General features: G+C 39.8%; 2 protein-coding genes and 1 pseudogene across 11 annotated transcripts in view; 1 reads left to right on the top strand and 2 right to left on the bottom strand.

The window, feature by feature from the left end:
* The first annotated feature begins 3,903 nt into the window (after nt 1–3,903).
* The window catches only part of LOC118539603 (small ribosomal subunit protein eS1-like), a 30,560-nt pseudogene continuing 7,341 nt past the window's right edge, over nt 3,904–27,122 (top strand). Inside the window, exons 1-2 of the transcript XR_013447921.1 lie at nt 3,904–5,424; nt 10,630–10,730. The product of XR_013447921.1 is annotated as a small ribosomal subunit protein eS1-like (transcript). The remainder of the gene's footprint in view (nt 5,425–10,629; nt 10,731–27,122) is intronic.
* Nucleotides 9,125–18,635, bottom strand: CTSK (cathepsin K). Of its 2 annotated transcripts, XM_036098317.2 has the most exons (7): nt 18,513–18,635; nt 17,922–18,044; nt 17,681–17,836; nt 16,372–16,590; nt 12,053–12,218; nt 11,707–11,812; nt 9,125–9,831 (listed from the first exon to the last, which is right to left on the bottom strand). In XM_036098317.2, exons 1-7 carry the CDS (start codon nt 18,633–18,635, stop codon nt 9,732–9,734), a joined length of 993 nt encoding a protein of 330 aa, XP_035954210.1. In that variant the 3' UTR covers nt 9,125–9,731. The 2 variants fall into 2 exon arrangements, with proteins under 2 accessions (XP_035954210.1, XP_035954211.1); XM_036098318.2 differs by lacking the exon at nt 11,707–11,812.
* Nucleotides 20,200–27,122, bottom strand: part of ARNT (aryl hydrocarbon receptor nuclear translocator) — a 74,341-nt gene continuing 67,418 nt past the window's right edge. For 3 of the 8 annotated variants that reach the window (XM_036098312.2, XM_036098315.2, XM_078072477.1), the window contains 6 exons: nt 26,896–27,007; nt 26,617–26,719; nt 26,083–26,230; nt 25,111–25,273; nt 24,346–24,512; nt 21,624–23,623 (listed from right to left, as the gene is read on the bottom strand). In XM_036098312.2, the coding sequence (XP_035954205.1) occupies nt 23,534–23,623; nt 24,346–24,512; nt 25,111–25,273; nt 26,083–26,230; nt 26,617–26,719; nt 26,896–27,007 (783 nt within the window). In that variant the 3' untranslated portion in view covers nt 21,624–23,533. Of the gene's footprint in view, nt 20,265–21,623; nt 23,624–24,345; nt 24,513–25,110; nt 25,274–26,082; nt 26,231–26,616; nt 26,720–26,895; nt 27,008–27,122 lie in introns of those variants that run through there. The other 5 variants (XM_036098313.2, XM_036098316.2, XM_078072476.1 and 2 more) reach the window with 4 other exon arrangements.

The raw sequence follows: 27,122 nt of genomic DNA, 5'->3' as shown, positions 1-27,122 counted from the left end.
TGGGGAGTCCTTGCCCCAACTCATCCCCCAACATGCTGAGAATCTCCCGAACTCTACACAATTTCCATCCCAGAACCCCTGAGAAGGGGAGGGGCTTGGGGAGCCCTACCCTGTCATGTGCCATCAATAAAGTATGTTCTACCCAGCCAAAAAAAAAAAAAAAGAAAGAAAGAAAGAAAAAGAAACAGCATTCTTGAATCATTGGGAAAAATAGAAATGTTCTAAATTAAAAATATACATTAATTCTAATACTTTCTGTATAGATTATCTGCTTGGTGCATTTTTCACTGGAAATATTTGATCCCAGTGGATGTCCCCCATTATCCTGGGTCCTTCTTTGCTTCTTTCTGTCACCTGGCAATGTTTGCTCTAAGAAGGAAGGTTAATTTTACCAAGAGATCATCTTTTTTTTTTTTTTTTTTAAAGTAATCTCTACCCCCAATGTGGGGCTCAAACCCACAACCCCAAGATCAAGAGTCGTTCGCTCCACTGACTAAGCCAGCCAGGTGCCCCAATTTTACCAAGAGATCAAAACAAGACATAACTAAGGAGCACTTGGGGTGCCAAAGATAAGATCTTTCCTCCAAGTGTATAATGGGTGTGACATACTTGATGCATTAACAATCAATTGCAAAGTAAGTCACAATAAATTTGTTAGTAGTAATAAAGTACCACAATTTGCAAGTGATATATTTAAGAATTAAAGCAGATTCAGGTTATCTCTGTAATAACATCACTTTGATATAAGTGCATTTCAATATGTCGTCTGAGAAGAGGAAAGGGGAGAGTTTATAGATATCTACCAGAGACTGACATTATTTTGTGAATGTATCATGAAAATGTCATAAATGTGAACAGCATCTGTCTTCTCTTTAGTGGTGAAGCGTCTGCTTTCGGTTCAGGTCATGATCCCGGAGTCCCCAGATCAAGCCCTGCATCAGGCTCCCTGCTGGGCGGCCCTCTGTCACTCCCCCTGCTCATCCTCTCTCAAATAAATAAAGTCTTAAAATAAAAGAAAATACCTGAGCCAAAGGATGTCTGACAGTGTAAATTATTTTTGTCAATTAGCTTCCATTTCCCCTTCTTGTGGCAATAGAAGGGGATTTTAAAATGGGGACCATCCCCCAAAACACACACACTCCTAGATTTTAGAAGCAACTTCACCCTTAGTTCCAGGGATGGGTGTATGTCAAGATTAGCCTGTCAAAGCTTTGCATCCCTTTGGCTGGAAAAAAATTTTTTTTGGCTGTGATAACCAGCAGAAGGAATTGAACCTTTTATGAAAACTATGTTGCCAAAGAAACCCAAGCCTAACAGTCTGTTGCTTGTCTAGGCTCCCAGCTTGTACCACAGCTGAAGTTGGGTAGTCTCCAGAAAGGGCATTTTCCCTATGCCCACTTCTGGCATAGCCATGAAGAATAGGACAAGCAAGATCATCTAGCAGGAAGAACCAGAGGTCATGGTGGACAATAAGGAAGATCCTTATAGACGACAGACCTGGAGATTCCCAATTGGCTGGCCAAGAAACTCACTCCACCACCAGGGAGAATCTTCCATATTCCTGCCTAGAAGGATATAATATATGCTGGAGAATAATGATAGCTGTGTGCTATTTCCATCGACTCTTCCCTTCCCAGAGTTAGACTTTTCATTGTAGTTACCTGTTTCTTCTTCATCATCATTTTTTAGATATATTAGATAAGTTTTAGGTTGCCAGGCCTCAAGGGGCCATTTCCAAATTGATGAATAAGACTACATATATCAGCCAAAAAATCCTGGTCTTATAGCTGAGCACAACAACCAGATAAAGCCCTGGGTTTTCTCTCTGGGAAGGGGGCATTGGTAAGTACTCTTTTATATAGGCATGAACATTTAAAAGAAAGTATTTTATTAAGTAATCTCTAACCCTCAGTGTGGGGCTTAAACCATGACCCTGAGATCAAGAGTTCCATGCTCTTCTGACTGAGCCAGCCAGGCATCCCTAGACATGAACATTTTTTAACAACAACCATTTACCCCTTATTTCCTTTTCAGCAGAATTCTTATTTTCTTTAGAGAAATACTCTTCATAGGGCCATGGGCTGAAATGAAGTCAGGGAGGTAGCCTAAGACCAGATCATACTTGTAGCCACTTAAGAATTTTGTATTATATTCTAAATTTGCTAAAATATAAGCTCCGTGAGGTCATGGATTTTTGTCACTGCTAAATTCCCAGAACAGTGCCTAGCTTCTTAAATGAAAGTACAGTGGGAGGGCTTTGCACAGGGAAGTGATGTGGTTTGTTGTACAGAGAATAGACTATAGTGTGGGCTACAGTAAAGCAGTGTTACATGGGAGTGGGGGGTTAGTGGGGCTACCACAGAAGCCCAGGTGAGAAATGATGGGGACTTTAACTGGGGGGTCATGGTAGAGGTAAAGGAGTGGCCAGATTCACATATTTTGAAGATGAAGGGACAGAATTTGCTAATATAGGCCTTAAGAAAAGTAGAGAAGATAGGAATAACAAACAGTGATTGAGCAATGTTTAGTGCAAAATTACATGGCTGGATAATAAAGTTTTCAGTAGTCCCCAGAACTCTGATTCTTTTAAAAAAATTTGTGATAAAATACACATAAAATTTACCATTTTAATAATTTTTAAGTATACAACTTAGTGGCATTACATACATTCACAATGTTGTGTAACCAACACCACTATTTCTAGAACTTTTTTTTAATAGATGATTTTTTTAGAGTTCTAGATTTACAGCAAAATTAAGCAGAAAATAGAGAATTCCAAAATATTCTTTTTTAAAAAGATTTTATTTATTTGAGAGACAGAGAAAGCACAATCAGGAGGAGGGGCAGAGGAAGAGGGAGAGGGAGAAGCAGACTCCCCACTAAGTGGGGAGCCCAATGTGGGGTTTGATCCCAGGACCCCAAGATCATGACCTGAGCCCAAGTCAGACACTTAACCAACTGAGCCACCCAGGCATCCCCCAATACATTCTTTGTCCCCATAAATCCACGACCTCCCCTTAGAACCCTTTCATCATTCCAAACAGAAATGTTGCACCCATTAAACCGTATCTCACTATTCTACCCCCTCCCCAGCCTCTCCAAATAACTATAGCCTATTCTACTTTCTGTCCCTAAATTTGCCTATTTTAAATGCCTTATATAAGTGGAGTTGTTAGTCCTTTTGTGTCTGGCTTATTTCACTTATCATGTTTTCAGTGTTCTTCCATGCCATAGTATGTATTAGTTATCATGTTGTAGTATGTAGTATATATAATTTAATTCTTTTTGAAGGCTGAATAATATTCCATTGTATGTGTATACCACATTTTCTTTATCCATTCATCTGTTGGTGGAGACTTGAGTTGTTTCTGCTTTTTGGCTATTGTGAGTAATGCTGTGAAGAACACTGGTGTGCATTATCTGTTTGAGTCCCTGATTTCAATTCTTTTAGATATATATCTGGAATGGAATTGCTAGATCATATGGTAAATCTATGTTTAATTGAGGAACCATCATATTGTTTACACAGCAGTTGCACCATTTTACATTCCCACCAGCAATGTTCCAGAGTTTCAATTTTTCCACATGCTTGCCATACTTAGTATTTTCTGTCGTAATAGCCATTCTGTTTCATAATAGCCCCATGTGAAATGGCATCTTGTGGTTTTGATTTGCACTTCCCTAATGATGAGCATATATATATATTTTTTTAAAGATTTTGTTTATTTATTTGTCAGAGAGAGAGCAAGAGAGAACACAAGCAGGGGAATGAGAGAGGCAGAGGGAGAAGCAGGCTTCCCGCCGAGCAGGGAGCCCGATGCGGGGCTCGATCCCCGGACCCTGGGATCATGACCTGAGCCGAAGGCAGACGCCTAACCGACTGAGCCACCCAGGTGCCCCTGATGAGCATATTTTCATGTGTTTATTGACCATCTCTGTATCTTTTGAGAAATGTCTATTTAAGTCCTTTACCCAGTTTTACATTGGGCTGTTTTGCTGTTGTTGAGTTCTAGGAATTCTTTATATATTCTGGATATTATTAGATATCTGATTTGCAAAAATTTCTCCCATTCTGTGGGTTATCTTTCACTATTTTGAGTGACAGTTTGATGCACACTTTTTAATGTTGATGAAATCTATTTATCTGTTTTTTTCTTTTGTTGCTTGTACTTGTGGTGTCATGTCTCAAGAGCCAAGATTTAGCCCTATATTTTTTTCTAAGAGTTTTATAATTTTAGCTCTTAGATTTTTAAACCATTTTGAATTAATTTTGTGTATGGTGTGAGGTAGCATTCCAACTTTTTCTTTTACACGTGGTTATTCACTTGTCCCAGCACCATTGTTGAAAAGACTATTCTTTCACCCTTGAATTGTCTTGGCACCCTTATTGAAACATAATTGAACATAAATAAAAGAGTTTATTTCTATATTCTAATTCTATTCCATTGATTTGTAGCTTCTTGACAGTAATACACTGTCTTGATTACTGTTGGTTTGTAGTAAATTTTGAAATTTGGAAGTGTGAGTCCTCCAACTTTATTCTTTTTCAAGATTGGTTTAGCTATTCTTGGTCCCTTGGATGTCTGTATGATTTTAGTGTCAGCTTGTTAATTTCTACAGAGAAGCCAGCTGGGATTTTGATAGGGATTGTTTTGAATCTATAGATCAATTTGGGGAATACTGCTGTCTTAATGATATTATCTTCCAACCCCTGAACATGGGATGTCTTTCCATTTATTTAGGTCTTCTGAAATTCTTTCACCAGTGTTTTGTAGTTTTCAGAGTGTAAGTTTTGCACTTTAGTTAGATTTGTTCCTAAGTATTTTATTTTTTATGCTATTGTAAATGGCATTTTTCTTTTCTTTTTAAGATTTTATTTATTTATTTGACAGAGAGAGAGAGAGAGAGTGCACAAGCAGGGGGAGCGGCAGGCAGAGGGAGAAGTAGGCTGCCCACTGAGCAGAGAGCCTGATGCTGGGCTCAATCCCAGGACCCCGGGATCATGACCCAAGCCTAAGGCAGACGCTTAACCAACTGGGCCACCCAGGCGCCCCAATGGCATTTTTTCTTGATTTCATTTTCAGTTTGTTCATTGCTACTGTATAGAAATAAAATTAATTTACTGATCTTGTACCCTGCAATTTTGCTGAGCTCATTTATTAGTTCTAATAGTTTTTTAGTTAATTCCTTAGAATTTTCTATATCTCAATCTTGTCATCTGCAAAAGCATAGCATCTTTACCCTGCAAATCTATATACAGAAAGAGTCTCAGGAAACCAAGCCTTTAAGCTTAGGTTTCACCCAGAAGTAAAGAACTGGTTCCTGAAGTCCTTGGACAAACTCAGCTTATAAATATTATGAAGCCTGTCAATGATTCATAAAGGCTTTCCAAGAGCTGAAGAGCCTGAACTTTCAGCCAAAAGGGTATGTACTGTAAAAAGAATAAAACTTCCAGGATTTCTAGAATATCTGTGCCACTAAAGGTTTAATGGGCTGTCACTTGTAAGTTTTCATTCCTCGTCAAAGGATAGTGAGAAACAGGGCATATTGCAGTGGTTAAACACACTAGGACCTTAGATTCAGAAAGAACAAGCTATCAGCCAAATCTAGAGTATGAGACATTCTACTGGGCAAATGATCTGGCTTCTCCATGAAATCAATTATAGGAAGAAAAAAAAAGTATGTGTGTTGGGGGAGTGCAAGTAGGGATGTGATTGTCAAAGAATACAGTACACTTAAGAACAACCAAGTGCAATGTGTAAAACTTTGGATACTGATTTGAATAAACTAACAGTAAAAAGACACCTTTAAACAACTGGAAAAATTTAAAAATGGACTGAATAGTAAATGACAGTAAGAAACAATTGTTAATTTTGTTTGGCATGCTAATAGCATGGTGATTATATAAAAAAAATCCTCCGAGATGTATAATGACTATGAGTGAAATGATATCTGGGGTTTGCTTTAAAATACTAAATTAAAAAAAAATGGAAGAGGAATGGATGACACAAGATTGGAAAATGTTGATAATTGTTCAAGATGGATAATGGGTACATGAGGCTTCACTCTGCTACTCTCTCTCCTTTTGTATATGTTTAAAATGTTCCATAACATAAAGTTAAAAATAATGATAAAATGTATAAAAGGAGACAGAAAAACAAAAGACCTGTGTATGAGTCCTGGCTCAGCCATTTACTAGCTAGCTTATCTTGGGCAAGCTATTTGACATCTGTAAAATACCAATAACAAGAGTACTATGTGTAAGGCATTTAACATGGTATAAGCTGCATAGTAAAGCTCAATAAATGTTAGCTAATATTGTTATTATTAAAGAAATAAAAAATTATATGACAGATTTAAATGTATGATCACTTTAAAACTTATGTTAAAATATCAATCATTAATTGCAGTCTTTTTTGTAACTGAGAACACTGGAAATACAAATTTTGACTTACTGGGATTCAGTTAAATTAATTGGAATTTCATGCATCTATAAAAATAATAACATGTCTAGGTCAGGATCTATCAACTCTAGCATCATTTTGGAAGTTTTATCTAATGCAAACAGGAAGAAATTAGAGATAAAAATCAGGAAGAAGAGGGTAAAATTTACCTCTGTGGGTGATACACTTGTGTATTCAAAAAAATCCAAGAGAATCAACTGAAAAATGTATAAACAAAAAGAGAATTCAAGGTAAGGTATCTGAGTATAAAAACTAACATAACAGAAATCAACAGCTTTGGGCACCTGGGTGGCTCAGTTGGTTGAGGGGCTGCCTTCGGCTCAGGTCATAATCCTGGAGTCCCGGGATCGAGTCCCACATCGGGCTCCCTGCTTGCCAGGGAGTCTGCTTTGTCCTCTGACCCTCCCCCCCTCATGTGCTCTCTCTTTCTCATTCTCTCTCTCTCAAATAAAATCTTAAAAAAAAAAAAAAATCAAGAGCTTTCAAATATACATCTAATTAGAAATTATGTTGGAAAAGACCCCATTTAAACTGCAAAAATTAAAAAAAAAACCTGCGAAAAATAATAATAATAAAAGGTAAACATGCTGGGTTGCAAAAAGGTTAGCAAGAAATGGGCAATATCTTTAAGGGCACAAAAGAGTACTTGAAAAAATATAAAGGTATTTCTTATTCTTAGATAGTACGAGTCAGTAGTATAAAGAGGTCAATTTTCCCTAATTAAGATATAAATTTAACATGATCTAAATAAAAATACTAGCAGGATTTTTGATAAATTGACAAGCCGATTCTAAAGAGTACATGGAAAAAATAAAAAGCAAGAATATTTAGGAAGAATTCTAGAAAAGGAGCGTAATAAGAGGAAGACTAATCCATTAGATATGAAAACAGTATAAATGTATGATACTGATGAAGTATACATATTAATGTACCAGAATAGAAAATCTAGGTATAAATTCACATACATACAGGAACAGAGTAAATTTGTTGTTCACATATCCATACAAAAGGAAATTCTAAAGAATGTTCTTTAGGCAGAAGGAAAAAATCCCAGATCAAAATGACAGAACAGTTTGGATTTGCCCAGTGGGGAGTCAGACATCTCTCAAGCTCATCTTTAGCACTTCCAAAGCTCAACAAAAACTACTTGCAGATTGCTGAAAGTTCTCTTTCATGCCTATACATTTGAATATGCTATCCTTTGGGCGTGGAAGGCCTTTTCCCACCTTCCCATCTGCCAAACTCATACTTAACCTTCAAAAAAGTTCAGGAGTCATTCTTCTGTGCAGTATTCTTTCTTTGAGAAGAAATAGAATATGTGCTGTGTCTCCTAAATGTTGACTTTTCTCCAATTTCTTGCATCTCCATTTTGTTCTCCATCTGTTATTTGTTCTTTACAACACTGCCTGCCAGAGGGATGTTGCTAAAATATAGATCTGATCATGTCTGTCTCCTGCTCAAAAATATTTGATGTCTACTAAATGCCTGTGTATCTATAAAATAAAGTATGAAGTTCTTGAGACATAGAAGGCATTCAAGGCCTTCCAGGATTTAACTCCAATCCACTTTGCTCACCTCAGTTCTACTATAGATGCCTTTGCACCCTACTCTTGGGTCACACCAGCCCTCACCATTCCTGCAGCTCTCTAGGCGCCTCTGTTCACCCAAAATTTTCTGCCTGATATTCCCTCCCTCCCTCCCCCTCCCCCATCCCCACACCCATTTTTCTGCCCATTCAGATCTTTCAAAGCTCTGTTCTCATTGAAGCCTCATCTAAAATCCTATTAAGAATTAATGATTATTCATTCCTGAGCTTGCATAATTAGTATTTATTTCATTATGGGTGGTGTTGTTTATATGTCTGTCACTAGTCTATAACATTCTTGAGGTCAGAGCCATGTCTTACTAATTTGTTTCATCCTCCTACCCTTAAATACACTGCTTACCACAGGGTAATAAATATTTACACACAAAAATAAATAATTTTTGTGTAGAATGAAATAAAATAGTGCCTGATACCTGATAAATATTGAATAAATGTGAACTCTTTCTAGTGGTGATAATAGGTGCTCAATAAACATTTTGTGAAAAATGGCAAAACCGGTTGTGCTGATTTATTATTTTTAGTCAGCCACTTTCTTTTAGAGTTAATACTGCTTGGAAACCATTATAAAGAGTTTTAGTGTCCTCTTTTGATGACAACAAATGTTTAGATTGTAGAACCTCAGAAAGGGCCTTAAGATATTTTTCAAGACCCAGGTTTATGTGTCACTTAATCTGGTTCCCCTACAGATAGAATTAAATATTGAAGTCTCTTTATATCCATGGAATCCCTGAAATTTAGAAAGTTCTTAGTACATAGTTAGCACTTCATAAATGTTGAAGAAATGAACAAAATAAATGAACTAGGATGAACTGTTTATGTGAGAGACTCTCCAAGCAAACTGGGAGCACATCAAATATAAGGAATACATATTTTTTGTTTTTGTTTTAAAGTTTTATTTATTTAAATAATCTCTACACCCAATATGGGGCTCAAACTTACAACCCCAAGATCAAGAGTTGCACACTCCTCCAACTGAGCCAGGCAGGCGCCTCAGATATATGTTTTTTTCCCCATCTTTCTGTCTCCAGCACCTAGCAAAGTATCTGACACAAAATGAATGTTTACTAAATAGGTATTTATTAAATTAGAGACAAGAGGTAAATACTTGGTTTACTTTAAAAATGCAAAGAAGGAAAAAGAAAACACATTTCTTGTATCAAATAAACTTGTACCAAAGATCTATGAACATTTATGAACTGGGATGGAAAACATAGAAATTTCTATCTTCAGGATATAGAAGAAGTGAACTTGGAGACTGAGAGGTCAGGTCACCTTATTCCTCTAGGTGGTTAAAGCTAACTAGTCACTGTGAATGAGAATCTACCTGAAGATCTCTAGCCTCTGATTTTGCACAGCATCAGCCCGCAGGACAACAGTCCGCAGGACAACAGTCCGCAGGCTGTGTCACACCTCCTAGCCTAAGAATGCACACCTGTTAGGGAAATTCCTACTGCGGCCACAGTGAAAAATAAAGGCCTTGGGTGGAGAGAAGGAAAGTGGTAGGGGTGTCACTTGAAGCACAAATGGGGAAATTGAATGGACAATCTCTACATTGCTACATCTGCTTCAAGAAAAGCACACCGACTCCCTTCCAAAGTACATTAGTATGTCGCACCATCGTGGAAGGAATGGAAAAGCAGGATGAGGTTGGCTGGCTGAAGTCACATCTTGGGGAAGCTGGCCAGGTTGGCAATGCCACAAGCGTTGTTCTTATTCCGAGCCATGAGGATATAGCCTTTGTTTCCCCAGTTTTCTCCCCAGCTGTAGGACCAATGAAGGAAAATACTTAGTACCCTCAGTTTGTTTATTCATTAAAACACTTACTGACCATTGTGCTAGGTACTGATGGTATAAAAAAATGAATAAAACAGTTTTTACCTTTGAAGAGTTTAAAGGAATGAAGAGGAGGTATAATGCTCTATGGGCTTCAAAGGTAGGAGAGATTGCTTGTGATCAACGGATCAAAAAAGGCTTAATTCAAGAGGTAGCATTTGAAGTAAGCCCAAAGAAATGGGATGCCAGCAGAGGAATATTAAATGAATACTAGAGGCAGGAAAGCATGGGACATGTGTTAAGATCATGTGGCTGAAAAATAGGGTGCCTCACAGGCACATGGTAGGAGATACGTCTGGAAAGGTAGATTGAGATCAGGTTGAATTATCTTTACTGCCAGCCTGAAGAGTTCAACTCTGTGGCCCATCCTAGTGGAGGAGACACTGAACGTTTCAAGTTGGGAGTGTAATATGGTCCGATTCCTGTTTAAGGAAGTGTAATCTTGAAAACATGAGTCTAGAGCATAAGAAAGAAGTAACAGAGGCTGAAGCAGGTGATCTTGGTCTTAGTGGGTAAACCCAAAAGGAGAGATGAATGAAACTATGAGAATGAATTAGATTGCTAAGGAAAGAAGCGGAGAGAATGGAAGACAAGGGGGCACAGGAGAGGAGACTGGTCTATGTATCTTCCTAAATTGTTTTCAGTCTTTCCCCCAACCAGCAAATTCTCCAGTTACCCAATACATTTTACTTAAGACCTGCACCCTACTCCTATTCCCTTCTCTAGGAGTCTCCAGTGATCCTGATCCTGCTTAAGTGTGTCCCTTATTCCTCCCAGCAATCTTGGATGCAGGCTCCACCCTTGGCACCTGACCAGGAAAGGACAGAGTAAGTATTTGGGGCTGGGAGTCAAGAAAGGGGGAAGACAGGACAGAAGCTGTGAGAGAAGGAGCACCTTCTTAGAAAGGTGCTTGGGTTCAGCCTTAGTTGAGACGGTGATCTACACAGTCTACCCTGCCAGTCCTCTAGGCAGCAGCCCCACTTGCTTATAGCACTGTTTTGGCCTGTGAACTCCCCAGTGTTTAGGACTCCCATTCCCTGGAGGCACCAAGGACAGAAAGTTTAGTTAGTGTTGTTGCCAGGCTGGTATTGGCCCATGAGGAAAGGAAAAGTATAATTCTCATTAAGTCTGCCCCCCAAAGTCACAAGGGGCTAAAGAGAAATGGGGAACCGAAGTACTGTGTAGTTTTATTTATTCCCAACAATAGGGAAGGAAACACTAATTTTTGTTGTTGTTGTCATATCTACTTTCCAAAAAGCGTTTCTCTTCACAGACTTCAAAATCTTCGGCCATTGGATCCGAATGTTTTTATATATGTTATCCTAAGTATATCTGGACAGGCAAAAAGTTGTACAAGAGGATAATAAACCTTTACATTGGTTCCTTACTGCTTTCAAACAGACTGATGATGGAAAGCTTCCTAAGAAACTGATCACCTTATAGAAAAAAAGAAAGAAAAAACTACATAATTCTAAACCTTCTGCTGGTTTCTTGGTGCTATTGTATGTTCTGGTTAGTTAGGTCTGTCTTTCTTAGGGGGCTCTGAGATCACTGAAGGCAAACATTCTGTTCCTTTCTGTACAACTAAGCACCTTGCATGTGGAGGAGCCGCCCGACACAGACTCTGAGTACTACTGTCTGGCCATTAAATGTTAGAATTAATAGCCTCTAATTGGGAAGGGAGAACTAAAAAGTCTGAGACAACCTTCTCCCGAAGTGAGAGAAAGAAATATTGGGAAAGTGGAGTTGAGGTTGAGTGTTAACAGGGTGATTGCGTGACAAACTTAGTATCCCCATCATTACCTGTTTTTAATGATCCAGTGCTTGTTTCCTTTCTGGATGCCATAGCCCACTGCCAACACCGCATGGTTCAGATTATCGCTATTACAGTTTTCATCATAGTACACACCTAGGAAACAAACTATCAAGGTGAAGCTTTCTGCAGTCCAAGGGCCACCCTATAGAATCCTGCCCTGTCAAGAGGATTGGTGACAGAGAGATGGCTGCACTGTAGCAGCTGTTCCGTTTCCCTCGGTCAGACTCAGTCTAAATGCGGAAACTAAGTACTGCAAATGCTCAGTGGCCTTCGAGAAGGTGCCAAGCCCATATAAGAGATGGTTGATTGTGCTCTCTAGGAACAGATCCTTACCTTTGCTGTAAAACTGGAAGGAGGTCAGGCTTGCATCGATGGCCACAGAGATGGGTCCCACTCGGGCCACTGCCCTCTTCAGGGCCTTCTCATTCCCCACAGGGATCTCTCTGTACCCTTTGCACTTAGCTGCCTTGCCTGTTGGGTTGTACATACAACTTTCATCCTGGAAAAAAAGGAGGTTAAAACAGGACTAGGACAAAGCAGCAGGCCAGGAACTGGTGGGTGAGAAACTCCACCAATGCTCTGAGTGATGTCAGCGAACTGACAGGGGCAGCCGACCTACAGTCTTTAGAGAGGGTCTGTTCTCTCCTCACCATTTTAGACAACTATAAAAAAAGAACATGAAAAAGTGGATACCTTGCACATACACAAAAATCAGCTCTCGGTGGTTTTAAATCATAAATGTGAAAGGAAACATTGTCAAACTTAAGAGAGAGAACATTTTTATTCCCTCAGGGTAGAGACAGATTTCTGGAACAAGGTGCTTTTAAAAGCACAGATCATCTTCTGGCCATGTAGTACATGTAAGCCTCAGAGGGCAGGGAGTCACCAGCTGCTCTGTGGGGAGGAGGCCAAAGCCAAGGCCCAGCTAGAGGGAAGACCTGGGCCCCATATATATATACCAGGGGAACTAGTATGAGGCAAAGAGTTTTGGCTTGTGCTCTTGAAAGCACGTAACATGACATTAAAGCAAATTAAAAAGGAACTTAGCAATTTAGTCTGTGGATTTCCAACATTATGTTCTGGAGGTCCAGTTAATAATATGTTTCATTGGCAAGCCACAGTTACGAAGTCTTATGGCAAACCATGTCAAGGTGGTGTGTATTCTTTTTGGCAATTCATTTTCCTTCAGACTACCCCTTCAAAACCCTAAAGTTGAATCTATAAGAACACGTTATCTAACTATTAACAATAATGGCAGCATTTGACATGATATTCTAAGATTACAGTAGTCTCCTGTCTTAATTTCTCAGGATTCCTTTGTTTTCTGCCATATAATCCAAATCTTGATGCCTCCAAGTGCCAAAAATTGTGCAAATCTATAAGTAAATAAAAATATCTCGGGAATGGATTTGGAAGAATGTCATGTAATGATACTTTGAAGTCAGAATAAGCTGCATTATGGCTGGAATGAACTTAAATTACTATATTACCTGACTGCTGCTCTATCAGATCTCTTTTCAAGTTCTATTTTTCTTTACTTCCCTCCATTCATTCATGTGTTAATATGAGAAATTCTTTTAGTTTTAGATAATAACTTCTTTTAAAAACTGTAAAGTAGATACAAGCTCAAGATTCATAATACTAAAAAAAATAGAATATGGGTGTGCCTGCCTGGCTCATTCGGTAGAACATGTGACTCTTGATCTTGGGGTTGTGAGTTCGAGCCCCACGTTGGGTGTGGAGATTACCTAAAAATAAAAATCTTAAAAAATAATAAATAAATAAAATAAAAATGGAATATGTGTCTTATATGGCTCATTCTTCATTTTAATTGATTATGAGACCAAAATCATTCCACATTGCTCTCAAATGTTGAAGAGATCATTTGAGGGGGCAGGAGAACAGAAATTAGAAGTCAGATGCTCTTTCTATTCCAAATTAAGGTTTCAGATATTATGTAAATTTCATTTATTCAAACTCTCTGAGCTATTAAAGTGTCTCTCAACAAACTGATTAATATAGTACCATGTAATCGATATAAACTGTCAATGGATGAGTAATCAACTATTAGTTCTGGTATTTAATTTCTTTTTCTTTAACATAGTTACACAATCCTTTAAATTGGCTGCCTGGATTAATCAATATGGAAAAAATTGTAAACGTAGACCTGGTTTGGGGTGGGGTTTTTTTTGTATATACTGTTGGGATTTAATTTTTTTACGATTTATTTATTTGAGAGAGAGTGAGAGAGCATGAGTGGGACGGGCAGAAGGAGAGGGAGACAAAGTCTCAAGCAGACTCCACACTAAGCATGGAGCCCCTTGCAGGGCTCAATCTCACAATCCTGAGATCATGACCTGACCCAAAACCAAGAGTCTGACACTCAACCGACTGTGCCACCCGGGTGCCCCAGGATTTACATTTTTTATATCAAGTGACAACAAAACGTTGTCAAAAGAATAACAATTTAAAAAAGAATATTTTGGGGTGCCTGGGTGGCTCAGTTGGTTAAGTGTCTGTCTTCCCCTCAGGTCATGATCTCAAGGTCCTGGGATGGAGCCCCACATCAGACTCTCTGCTCAGTGGGGAATCTGCTTCTCCCTCTCCCTCTGTGCTCGTGTGTGTGCACTCTCTCTCTCTCTCAAATAAACAAATAAATCTTTAAAAAAATAAAATTAAAAAATAAAAAAGAATATTTTGCCACATTCAGGTTATCTTACTGACTGGCCTGATGTAGTCAGAATTTAAAAGCTAATCTGTTAGGGCAGCTTTAGTATGGTGCCCTAAAGTTAGCACCTTATTGTAAGTAGCAGCTCCAGAATTCAAATATGGACTTAGGACCCAGGAGTTCTGAAAATTGTATACGGATTAAAGAATTTTCTTTTTTAGGTACAAACTCTAATTTCTCTGCCTTGTATACCTGATAGCTAAAAAACCACAACATGGAATAATAATGGGATGAAATTTACAAATTAATGTCTGTTTTGGTGTGGCCAATGTCCATGAAAATATGCTGAAGTGACTTTACTATATAGGTTGTTGAGTATCCAGTGAAATGGATTTGTTCAGTCATTTACATTAATGAGCATTTATTGCAACAGACATAATTTGAGATAATTAAACATGAATGAATAAAACTCATTGCTACTGGATTTTTTAAAGACACAAATTACAAAGGAAAATAATTTTACTAGTCTGAAATTAAGAACTTTACTGATTTGAAAGATATAAAAAGACAAATGTTCAAAAAAAAGGACAAATGTTCACCTAAAACACACACAGTATTCGTATCAGATATCTTTTTAAAACTCCTAAAAATCAGTGAGAAAGAGAAAAACAACCTAATTAAAAATGTACAAAAGATATAAACAGTCAATTCACTGAAGAAGAAATGCAGATGGCCAGAAAAACATTAAACATACTAATGAAGATGGGAATCAATGGGAATTCTTATACAATTCACGTGGGAACATAAATGTTTCCAAACAATTTGGTAAACAATTTGTCATTATCTAATAAAGTTGAAGATGCATGTACCCTAAGACTCAGACAATTCTGTTCCAAGGTATTATATTCTACTAAAGAAAATCTTGCACATTTACATAGAAAACATGTTGGAAATGTTTGCAGCACATGAACTGATACAGTAGATAAATCTTGGCGCTGCTACATGACTAGTGGTATAAATCTGAGCATGCTATTTTATCTCCTTCAGTGTCAATTTCCTCACCTATAAAGTGAGGATAAGTTTACCTTACATGTCTGTTATGAAAATTAAATGGGAAAATGAACTAAGCACATGGCTTAGTACATAGTAGCCATCAATCTTTTTTTAAGATTTTATCTATTTACTTGAGAGAGGGAGAGTGAGTGAGAGAGAAAGAGAACAAGTGGGGGGGGGGGTGCAGAGGGACAAGCAGACTCCCCCATGAGCGCAGAGCCTGACGCAGGGCTTGACCCCAGGACCCCAAGATCATGACCTGAGCAGAAGTCAGATGCTTAGCCAACCAAGCCACCCAGGTGCCCTGTAGCCATCATTCTTATTATTCAAACTTGCTATCTGTTTCAAAAGCTCCTATAGCAAAAGCCCTATGCAACCCTATTATCTATCAACCCCATGTATATAAAAGCCCTTAGATCTTCGTTTTAGATAAGAAAGGTCTCCTTCCTATTACTAAACGGAGGAAGTGAATTAATTTCTAAAGTTAAAAACAAGTATGAAGCAACTTATGTTTTCTCTCATTTTGTACATGTCAGCATGTTAACTTACATAATTTACATAAACATTCCCAAAACCCATGCTGAGATTATGTAAAATAAAGGCACATGATTCAGTAAATTAGTGTGGCAGGTTTGGGATCTGTGACAGGAGTGGAGGAGCTGAGCAGGAGGTTGCGGAGGCATACTCAGATGTCTGTGGGGTCACCTGTGCTCTGTTTTCTCCAGGGCAAAGAGACAGAGTTATGGTGGCCTAAGCCCCCCAAATCTGGGCTGTAGCAATCTTCTTGGCCTTCTCTGGGAAATTATCCTATCAAGAAGGCAGGATAGGGGAACAGAAAACAGTATTTCTGGAATTGTTTCCAGTACAAAATATCATGTTGGGGGAACGGGGAGCCTTTACTGAGCTGTGTAACTGTGTGGTGCGGTCTCACCTGTCCCACATATGGGTAGGCATCTTCAGAGTCAATGCCCCGGTTCTTCTGCACATACTGGAAGGCATTGGTCATGTAGCCCCCTCCGCAGCCATCATTCTCAGAAACACAGTCCACCAGGTTCTGCGGACTCAGATTTAAGAGTTTGCCAGTTTTCTTCTTGAGTTGGCCCTCCAGGGCACCCACAGAGCTAAAAGCCCAACAGGAACCACACTGACCCTGAGAGGCATAACAGAGCAACTATCAATCACTGCTGTTCACCTTTTTGTTTCTTCCCTCTAAACTGCCTGATGAAATTCCAGCACACATGTCCCCTTTTCTATGAAGTCTTCCTATTTCCCTTTGTTTAATATTTGTTACATTTTTCTATTGTTTTTGTTTGCATTGATAACTGTTGTTACCATTGTTACCATTGGCTGTAGTGGAGTGGAGCACTGGCTTTGCAACCCACAAGATCTGTGACCTTGGGAGGTTACCAAACCTCTCTGTGCCTTATCTGTAAAATGTGGATAATTACTCAATTATGGATCTGTAAAATGTGGATAATTAATCAACATGGGGTTGATAGATAATAGGGTTGCATAGGGCATTTGCAATAGGAGCTTTTGAAGCAGAGATAGCAAGTTTGAATAATAAGAATGATGGCTACAGGGCACCTGGGTGGCTTGGTTGGCTAAAAAGTTAATTCATGTAAAGGATTTAGAAGTTTCTGACACAAAACAATCTCTCAAAAAGTGCTATTACTATTAGTGTTTGTTCAGCTAGATTATACATTTTCTTTCTTCCCTGTTCTATTTTTTAGGACTGAGGATTTCTTGAGGACACGGGTTATGTCTTAGTCATCTTGAATCTCCACTGCCTAGCACTATACCTGCTGGGTTCTGAAAAAGATGTTTGTTGAATGAATGTTAACTCAGTTGTTGATCTGGTTGATATAATCAGCATTGTTAAGATTGAGGGGAAAGTGGCATTCTCCTGCTGGTGAGAGTGTTAAGATCGTAAAAAAAAATTTTTTGGAAATGGTTCCCTGTGACCTAGCAGTTCCAATTTTAGGGTTTATTTTGCATAAATATTTGCACATGTACATGAAAACATATGCACAAGGGTGCTTACAGCAATACTACTTGTAAAAAAGAAAAAAACAAACAACATAAATGTACAAAAATAGGCGATGACTTAAATAACAGAATAGGCTATATTCTCTTAGCACTGGGAGAGATCACTTAATTCCTTGCCCTCTCTTCCTAGTTCCCTCCTACCTTAAGAACAAAGAAGCAGAAAGAGGTCATGCCAGGAGAAAGGAGGGTACCTGGTTCTTGACAGGAGTAACATATCCTTTCTTTCGATAGTCAATGGAGTCTGGAGCTCTGCTTTCCCAGTCTGGGATATAGAGGGTATCATTACTGTGGGAATGAGAGGGGGGTACTTTAAGTCCAGTCATCTTCTGAACCACCTCTTCACTGGTCTGGGACAAAGAACAAAAAGGCAAGGCATTAGGAGGGAACTAAGGCAAACAGGGCAAGTAGGCCAGGAGCTGAGGTTCAACTCACCATGTCCCCCAAGTGGTTCATGGCCAGTTCATATGTATGGACACCAAGAGAAGCCTCAAGATTATGGATGGAAATATGCTTCAAGTTTTTTTCCCAAATTAAACGCCGAGAGATTTCATCCACCTAAACAGAGCGTAGTCAGTACAGGCACAGACTGTGTCCTGTGTATAAAGTTACATAAGTAATACTGTGGAGGTTTTTAGGAGAGAAGATGAAACTTACAATCATACAGAGTTTACAGTGTAGTTGGGGAACTCACCATGGAATTATTAAGAGCATATAAAAAGAAATATGCAAACAAATACAAAAAATAGAATGCAAAGCTCTGGAGAGATGTACAGAAAATTGCTTATGGATGAATAGCATTAATCTGAGAAGACTTCCCCAAAGAGAAATGTGACAAAGGTCAGAACTTGAGGGAGGGTGAGTCAAGGAGTAGGAATGAAACTGTATGTTAAGTTAGAGAACAGGGGCAGGTTTCCTTGGTTGGAGTGGTAAGGTATTCAGATTGAAGAAGGGAGTCTGGAAATTAAGACTTGAGGTCTCCAGTTCCAGCTCCCCAACCATGCTCCCCTCCAGGTCCCCAGGCACCTTGCTGTTATACTGCTTCCCGTAGGTCTTCTTCCATAGCTCCCATTGGGTGTCCAGTATCTCCTCAGGATATAGAGCAAAGCTTGCCATGGGCAGCAGCAGAAGAACCTCGAGCCCCCACATCCTGGGGAAGGGGATAATTAGGGGAGATTCTTCTGTTTGCCAAGGGGTTCATAGCCTGGCTGGGGATGAAGAAACAGCTGGAGCTATATTCCCAGACAGGTGGTTCTTAACCTTTGGGAGTCATGGACTCCTTTGAGAAGCTAATAAAATATTGTAACCCATTATAGTCCCATTCACCCGAAAAATGCATGCACACACAATAATTCTGAGGAAATCATGAACCCAAAGATAAGAACGCCTTCCTTGGGACCATGATGCAAAGGAAAACAAGGATTTATAAGGAAAGAATACAAAGAATCGAGGGTGATTTGCATATGATAAACAATGATAGGAAGGGTCTGGGTTTGGACTGGGTGCTGATACATCTGGTTCCAAGTATTTTGACCTAGGGAGATTACACTTACACACACACACACACACACACACACACACACAAAACCAGAAATGGGATAGAAAAAGGACAGTCAGAATGGACTCAGCACTTGTTTCCTCCAATGTCCCCTGCAGACTTGAAGGAGATGGACAAGGTTGGAGGTTGGAAGGGGGTTGGAGAATACACAAAGGAGAGATTTCCAGCTAAGTTTTGCTTCCTGATCATTTCTTCAAGGCATTATTTACTCCCTTGCCCCAAATTCTGATACTTTCCCAGATCTTGCCAGGAGAGGACCCGGAACAGCTGACAGTATTTCCTATTCTCTAGATGTTTACTGTCTCCTTAGTCTTATGCATTTCTTCCTCCTTTCTCTTCCTGCTCTCTCCTCAGGCAGGAAACTGCCCCTAATCTCAACCAGATGCTGTGGGCAGTAAAGTTTTTTTCTTTTCCTGACAACAACAAACCTCTGTGATTGCCTCAGAGGCCAAAAAGCTTCAGAACCAAAGTTTGTTAGAAGAATGTAAGACAAAAAAGCAGTGTTCTATGATCATTAAATTCACAGCTTTCAGTTTACTCTAGCTTCACTCATTTCTTACAGCGGCTTGCTTAATTCCGTGTTCCTCATTTTAAGAACAATTTACAGTCGAAGCAAGTTTATACAGCTTGCATCATTTTTGATTTTACAGTCCCATTTTTGTGTAATCTTTACAGACTGGCAAAACATTCAACAAGACATTTAATATCTGGAGTGTTAAGGGCTTTGAGACAGAGTATAAAAGCACCTCTGGGCACCAGTCCTCCTCCCTGCTAGTAAGTTAACCCTTTTGGTACCTTTGGCCAAAACAGAAAACCCTACAAGGAGAGGCCACTCTTTAAGGGATAGGCAAAGGATTCCCTATATCCTTAGCTTTCACTAACAACTATGTATACATACATATAAATCGTAGCAGGAATCCTAAAGATTTCCAGGCAAATTTTATTTGGCCAGGAAATGACCTAAGATGGGCATATTGCTGTTTTCACCTACGCAGCCTACAAATCTCAACCTTATCCCCAAGTCACTACATCCCTAATACCCCTAAGATGGAGAAAGGAAGGAATGAGAAGCTAAAAGATCTAGCAAGTAGAAAATGTTACCTTCTGATAGGGATCTGTGCTCTGGGCTCCGTTCGCTGGGGAGTGTGGATATGTGGGCGGATGACTAGGGGTGCTGGATTTATTCCATCAGGATTGCGGAAGTCAGTTTCAGCTGTGGGCTGGAAAATGTGAATAGGGGAGGGAGGCGGGGAAAGAAATGCTGAGAGAAGCAGGGTTGGGGAGGGAAGGAGGCAGTGGATTTGCAGTGTATCTGTGTGAGTGTGGAGTGTGTGTGCCAGGGTGGAGAGTTGCTAGGTATTTAGTTTCACATGACTGTCTTTGAGGGCAGACAAAAGACTTCAATACACATTACACAAGTTGGGGCTTACCTTCACTTTGATGGTTAATAGGACACAGTCCGGGTCTCCCCCATCCTTCTTTATTATATAGTATTTATTATATTGGGGATTACATCTTCTCCTGTCCTTTTCCTGTTATCACCCACCTCTCCAACTTTGAAACCTTAGTTTTCAAATTTGTGTCTGACCCTCACAGCAAGGATGAGGGAATAAATACAAAAGACTAGAAAAGAGTATGTAGGAAGCCAAAGGCTCCAAAATCACTTGTAGTTTATAAGCTTGTTGGCTAAAAGTTGTCAGTAGCTCTCCCAGCCTAATAAGGTTTTGCTGAGGAAGGATAGGCCCAGAAAGTCCAGATGAAACTGGTTCTAACAAAAAAAAAAAAAAAGAAACAGTACTCCGAGTTTTTAATGACTTTACTTGAATCAATGCCATAAGCACTGACAAACTCACATGTGACTTCTTTGTTGCTAAAATTCTCAGATGGTGGGATGCCTGATGAACATTATCTGTTTCAATTATTAAAATCCCTGATCCAAGACCTGTCATGTGAGCTTCTCCAAATGATTCCAACATCCAGGCATGTGACAGATCATAAGAGTCTAGTTCAGTCCCTAAACCACATCCCCAAACTCCCATTTTCTTCCATAAATAGAGATGGGGGAAGAGGAAAAGATGGTCCTTGGAACAGAAAAGATAATACATAGGACAGGTTCAGTTCTAGCTGGATTGCATACATAGACCCTCAAGAACACAGGTTTATGCCTGTAAGTTTTAAGATTTGCTAATGAACCATATGGTCCTAGAGGGAAACCAAGTCCAGACCTGAATAGTTTAAATTTCCCCATCTCTAATTCCTTTTAATCCAGGAGAGCAAGACATACTAGGGGGAAGGGTCCGATGTGCCATACTGGTCTCAAGTCCCATCCCCAACTCCCATCTCATGGTCAGATGTCCCTGCTGATTTTACTCAGAATGAGTCAGGATCAGGAGGACAATCAAGGAGTGCTGAGTGTTCAGAGCCCTATGATTTCTGAATCCTGAAATTATAGACACACTGTGCTTTATGTCTGCATATTTGGAGTTCAAGCTATGGATTCAACTAATTGTGGGTATTTGTTGTTTATGAGCTGGAAAGGAATAATAAAGCCGCAATCAAGATCACACAACACAAGAAAGTTTACAAAAGGAAAATATTTTAAAATCTTTGCTACATGTCATTATTTTTGCCACTGTAAAGCTCAGCACAGATGCCAGCAGTACAGAAATGGCCAACAAGAAAAAAAACAAAACAATCAAAAATAAAACCCTGAAGGAAAAGCAGAAACAAAACCCCCAGAGCATCTTCGCCCTCCCCTCTCCTTCCCCAAAAGCCCTATAATAACTGTACAATATTATAGTCCTGATCACATTTAAAAACAGTCAATTATTAAAAAACAAGGATTCCATTGGAAACTCAACTTTTTGGTTTCTTAAATTGTGATATAAATATATATGTATACGGTATGTGTGCATATAGAATAAAAAAATAAACTGTCTCCTTTTCAACTCCACTACCTGGCACCAGACTGGAGACAAAAGGGAGAGAAACCCAGTAAAGATGCTCTCTCAGCCTCTCTAAGGCCATCTGTGCTCCTCAGTCTCCTATGGCTATGTTTAATATGTCTTCTCCTTATTTAATTCAGTCTTGCACTTAAGATACTGGCCTGAGCCAATCAAAAAAAAAAAAAAAAAAAAAAAAAAGGCTGATACACATGACTGTTACCTGAGGAAGGTAAAGAGTGAGAGTAGTAACTGGTATCTGCATTTTATATGGCTATAGTTAACTCAGTGACCCTGTCAGAATGGGAGTCCAGGCCCCATCTATCACATGGATTTATATTCTTGCATCAGAAAGCAAAATCCAATCTTAAGATTGGAGGGAGTAAAAGGAAGAACTATAGGTCCAGAAAAGACCTCAGTCTCAGTTTCTAGCCAGACTGAATTGAGAATGGTATGAAAGAGGCTACTTTGCAAGAAGGCTTGGTATTTGGTTTGAACTCCAGCAGTGAAGATTTCACTGGGACTGCTAATCCAAGAAGTTGAGTTTCCATGCAGAAATAACCTCTACAGAACACACATCATATGTGATTCTGACAGAAAAATGCAGCAAGTATGGCCAAGTATGGGGTTTTTGAAAGGGGTTTATCTTCCCACCCTAAACACCTGTAATGTTTGCAGATCTTCCATATAAGGTGAGAGCACCAAAAGCAGGAATGACCCAGCTTTACCACTAAATATGTTCGATGAGAGACCAACCATATCAACAGAAGACTTTATATATTTGCTTACAGTTGCATACTGGCTGGGCATTGATGTAAGTGCAGCAAAGACATTTATTTAAATACTCTTTGGCTGCAATACTAAGTGGAAAATACCTAGAAGATTTAACTCCTTAGGACTCTTTTAAGAATACACAGAAAAACAAAGATAAAATCTGGGACAAATTTTGCATAACTCCCTAATAGGGAGAAAAAAAACAAACACAGAAACACACGTGTGCACATATATGGGCGCACACACACACACTCTCTCTTTCTCCCTCTTCCTCTCTCACTTCCTCACTCACCAGGCAGCAGAAAGAGCCTACACTCACTTCCTGAAGCCCTATATATACCTACCATGTTTCATGGTCCTCAAATATGAAGACATTTCTCCTTTCCCCCACCTTATTCAGAATTTCTTTCCAAAAACAAGCCACAGTATCCAAGGCAAATAGTGGATGTCAGGTTCTCTAACCTGCCTCTTGACCCTAGCACAATCATTTCTGCACAAATCTCTGGTCAGGAGACATAAGGAAAGGCATTCTTAACTTCACCCAGCCTCAGTTTTCAAAGGATCCCCAAAGCCTTCAGGATTCGCTCCATTTCTTCTATACATGTTATCTCAGAGGCAGAAGGGCAAGGAAAGGCCCAAAGGGGAAGGGGGTACACATTAGGGGTGAGGGAAGGGAAGGGAGAGGGACTTTTATTCTCTTTACAGAAAAGATTTGCTTTTTAAAAACAAACAGTGATTTTTCTCCCCCACCCCTTATCCTCACCCCAACTGTTCTATTCTGAAAAGGAGGGAAACATAGTTAGGTCAGGGAATTCTTCGTTGTTGTAGCTGTTGCTCTGGTCTCCCAGCATGGACAGCATCTCCTGATAAGAGAAACAGAGCAAGTCTGGTCACACACCTTAATCCCTCACATTTATCGAGCTTCTTCCCAACATCACCCCTGGCCCCACAGAGTTTCTGTAGGGCTGAGCTCCCTGAGCCTTCCCTACTCCCAGGAACTCTCGGATTCCTTTACATAACAATTTTGGTTCCTAGTCCCTTCTCTGGCTTCCTCCTACAGTTCCACATTTTTCCTCTTTTCTAGTCTTCCATATTTTCAAAAGGAGAAAAATCTGCTCGCCACATTTCATATAACCCCCTATGAACACATATGCAGTACCTCTTACCCAAAACCTGTTTTGCCTTTTTTCAACCTGTGTTTTAAATGAGCTCTTCTTTTGTCCTAAGATTACTCCATGTGCTCTTGCAGTCCTGTCAGGACTTAGGCAAATGGGCCTTTATAGCTATAATCAGTATGTTTATACCCAAGCTACTGTGCAGTGGGGATGTGGCTCTCCTTGAATGGGCTAGAATGACTTCCTTTAACATCTTCACATGGTGCTTTGCATCACTAACAATGGTCTGGTTAAAGGCTGTGCATCACACATAAGTTCCAGTTAACGACATCTATCCCTACACGTCCCCACTGTGGCTTCTCCCACAAACTCCCAAACACCTCAGTCCATATGTGTACTTCCTTCTGTCTCTGCTCCCTGACCCTCTCTCCTCCAGTTTCTGATTTTCTGAAGTCTTTTCACCCTCTCACCTGGAAGACCTCAGGCTGGCCAGGTTGCTGTGCTGATGGCTGTTGAACATGTTGCTCATTAGAACTCGACCGATGATGAGGCTGCTGGCCCTGCCACTGTGGCCAGACACCTACACCCTCTGCTGTCCGTGTCTGGAATTGTCCTGTAGTCTGTCCAGTCTCAGGAGCTAGAAATATAGCAAGGACGAACAACCAACCTTAAGCCACTAACTCCACTGGTGAGGAGAAACTAGCACTTAAATACTTTCTGCTCTTCTGTTAATCAATGCCTCTTCTTTTTCAAAACCTAGCCCCAAATTAATTCTTCTCTGGGTAGCCTTTCCAAAGAGTTCTTTGATCATGTAGATTAAATTTGCTTATTATTTAATATATAATACCTTATGTAGTTTTTTTTTTTTTTTTAAGATTTTATTTTTTATTTATTTGACAGAGAGAGACACAGCGAGAGAGGGAACACAAGCAGGGGGAGTGGGAGAGGGAGAAGCAGCCCTCCCGCGGAGCAGGGAGCCCGACGCAGGGCTTGATCCCAGGACCCTGGGACCATGACCTGAGCCGAAGGCAGACACTCAACCGACTGAGCCACCCAGGCGCCCCACCTTATTTGGTTTTTTATATGTTCTAAAGTCTTCCTCATGTGGGTACATTTTAAATTCCAAATGGACTGTCACTGCACCCAGGACACAAGCAAACTGTTTTAACTACCAAATCCTTTCTCTTTAGTGGTGTCATTTTCCTGTTTACCCTCCTTTCTCATCTGAAACTTACCAAAGTTGGATCCACGACTGGTGAGATTAGGGTAGGCAGCAGCACCAGGTGATGCAGTAGAAGCACCAGGAAGGGACATGGGGCTGAAGGAGGACGGAGTCTGAAAGTTGCCCACACCAAACTGGGAAGAACGAGTCTTGGCTGTAGCCTGAGTAGCCACCTGCTGAAAGAGAGAGGGATAGAGAACAAATGGAACATTAACATTATTGCACATGCCATTCCTATGAGTCAACCCTCTGTCAATCACTGGATTCTTCTGAGCCAAGCTCATCACTTATTTCTTACTCTGTCTTTCTTCTAATTAATGTCAATCTCCTTTGACACTACTTTTAGGCAGGTATGACAAAGTGCAAAGAGCGAAGAACTATGGGATTAATAAACTATACATTGAGAGTTGTGAGAATTTTTCCAGTTTTTATTTTCCTATAGATTTCTTATGCAATTGAGATCATACTGCATATAACAATTTTGGAGTATGCTTTTTGGTTTGGGCTTTTTTACTGAAGATGTTACTGTGCAATATAAGCATATATTAATATATGAAAAAATATTAGCTTTAAGCTTATCGTATATATAATACTTATATATATAAGACTTTTAAACACTTTTTTAAATAAATAGACATCAGTGTGTAAATTATAGTTAATTTTCTCCTTTATTCCTATGCTTTCTAGTACAAAATGGAAACTCAGAATTGACTCCAAAACAAATCTGTAAATCAAACCTGTTTAACATGTTCTGTGTGAGCAATTCTGAATAAAAGTATATGAAAACCACGGATTCTGAGATTTGGGGATTATCTATGTTTTTAATTATCTAGCTACTCCCAACAAAGAGAAAAACTGGAAGGTAGGGGGTGGGGGTTGGGGAGAAGATATCTAAGATAGATGACAGTAATTTTACATATGGAAAAAAGCCCAACCAACCGAAGAAAAGCTAGTACACAGGGGACAGACAAAGGAGAAGCTTTACCTGGGCAGAGAAGCCTGGGCGGGTGCTAGGGGTCCAAGTTGGGGCTGCTCCCTGGGGGGGATTGGAGTGGCGGGATATCTGGGCCAACATCTGCCCTGCAGAACCTGATGGCTGGACAATGGTTACAGGAGGGGCCAGACCACTATTTCTAGGAGTGAACAAATAGTGCAGTAAAAGATTAAAAGGATGGGTTTACCATTTCAAAATCTAGGAATCACGGGACAATCTAGTGCTATTACTAGGTCCCCTTGACTTTCCTGGGGTTAAGGAAAACTTGATAACAGAATCTGGAAAAGATGAGAAAAACTGACAGTCACACACCAATCAGGACACACAGAGATGGAACCTATAACATAGCAACAGGACAGGTGCAAAGAAAGAGGAGGAAGAAAAGCAGCTTGCCTCATCTTAAGCCCTACAAGTTCCACTGCTTTGTCTGAAATAACCAGAGAAAGCTAGGGAAGAATAAAACTTGGATTCAGCAACTGAACGCCTCAGTTGCCCCGTAAAGCAGCACATACATAAGGGGCTCACCTGAAATTCTCTGCCGGCCGGGGGGTAGGAGGGAATGTGTTGCCCTGTGAGAATAGCTGTTGGGTGGCAGGGACAGTGCTGGAGGAGATGCCTTTACTCTGATCTGTGGACCAAAAGGAGTGGGCGGAGGGCCAGTCAAGGGGCTGTAGTACATTAGTTCAGCAAGTTCCTATTTACTCATGAGGTATTATGATTAAGTGGAAAGATGTTGGGCAGCAGCAGGCACATCAGTAAGTGATCTGAATGAGAATTTAAAAGGAGAGTGAGGAAGAAACATACCCGCATTGATGTTGGAGTAGATTTCTGAAAATCTTGGATCTCTATCCTGGGCAAACAAACCATCTGTCTTCTCGAGGGGCTTGCTGTGTTCTGGCCCTGCGGTTGTCACAGGCTGAACAGAAACGTGTGGGATACAATGATAAAAATAACCATGGAAGATTTAACATGACAATTCAATAACCCTAACATTCACATGAAGATACACATACATTCTAACTGGCACTGGA

Source organism: Halichoerus grypus, chromosome 5 (genome assembly GCF_964656455.1).
Source record: "Halichoerus grypus chromosome 5, mHalGry1.hap1.1, whole genome shotgun sequence".
NCBI classification, from domain to species: Eukaryota; Metazoa; Chordata; class Mammalia; order Carnivora; family Phocidae; genus Halichoerus; species Halichoerus grypus.
Note: the sequence above shows the minus strand (reverse complement) of the source record. Positions and strands in the feature narration are given on the sequence as shown.

Bases quoted from the DNA above. Each gene is read 5' to 3' on its own strand.
- CTSK (XM_036098317.2), bottom strand. From the start codon at position 18,635: ATGTGGGGGCTCGAGGTTCTTCTGCTGCTGCCCATGGCAAGCTTTGCT. The intron at 12,219-16,371 runs GTGAGACCGCAC...CTTTTTTTCCAG, and splicing joins CCTACCCATATGTGGGACAG to GATGAAAGTTGTATGTACAA. The intron at 11,813-12,052 runs GTAAGGATCTGT...TTTGTTTCCTAG, and splicing joins CTTCCAGTTTTACAGCAAAG to GTGTGTACTATGATGAAAAC.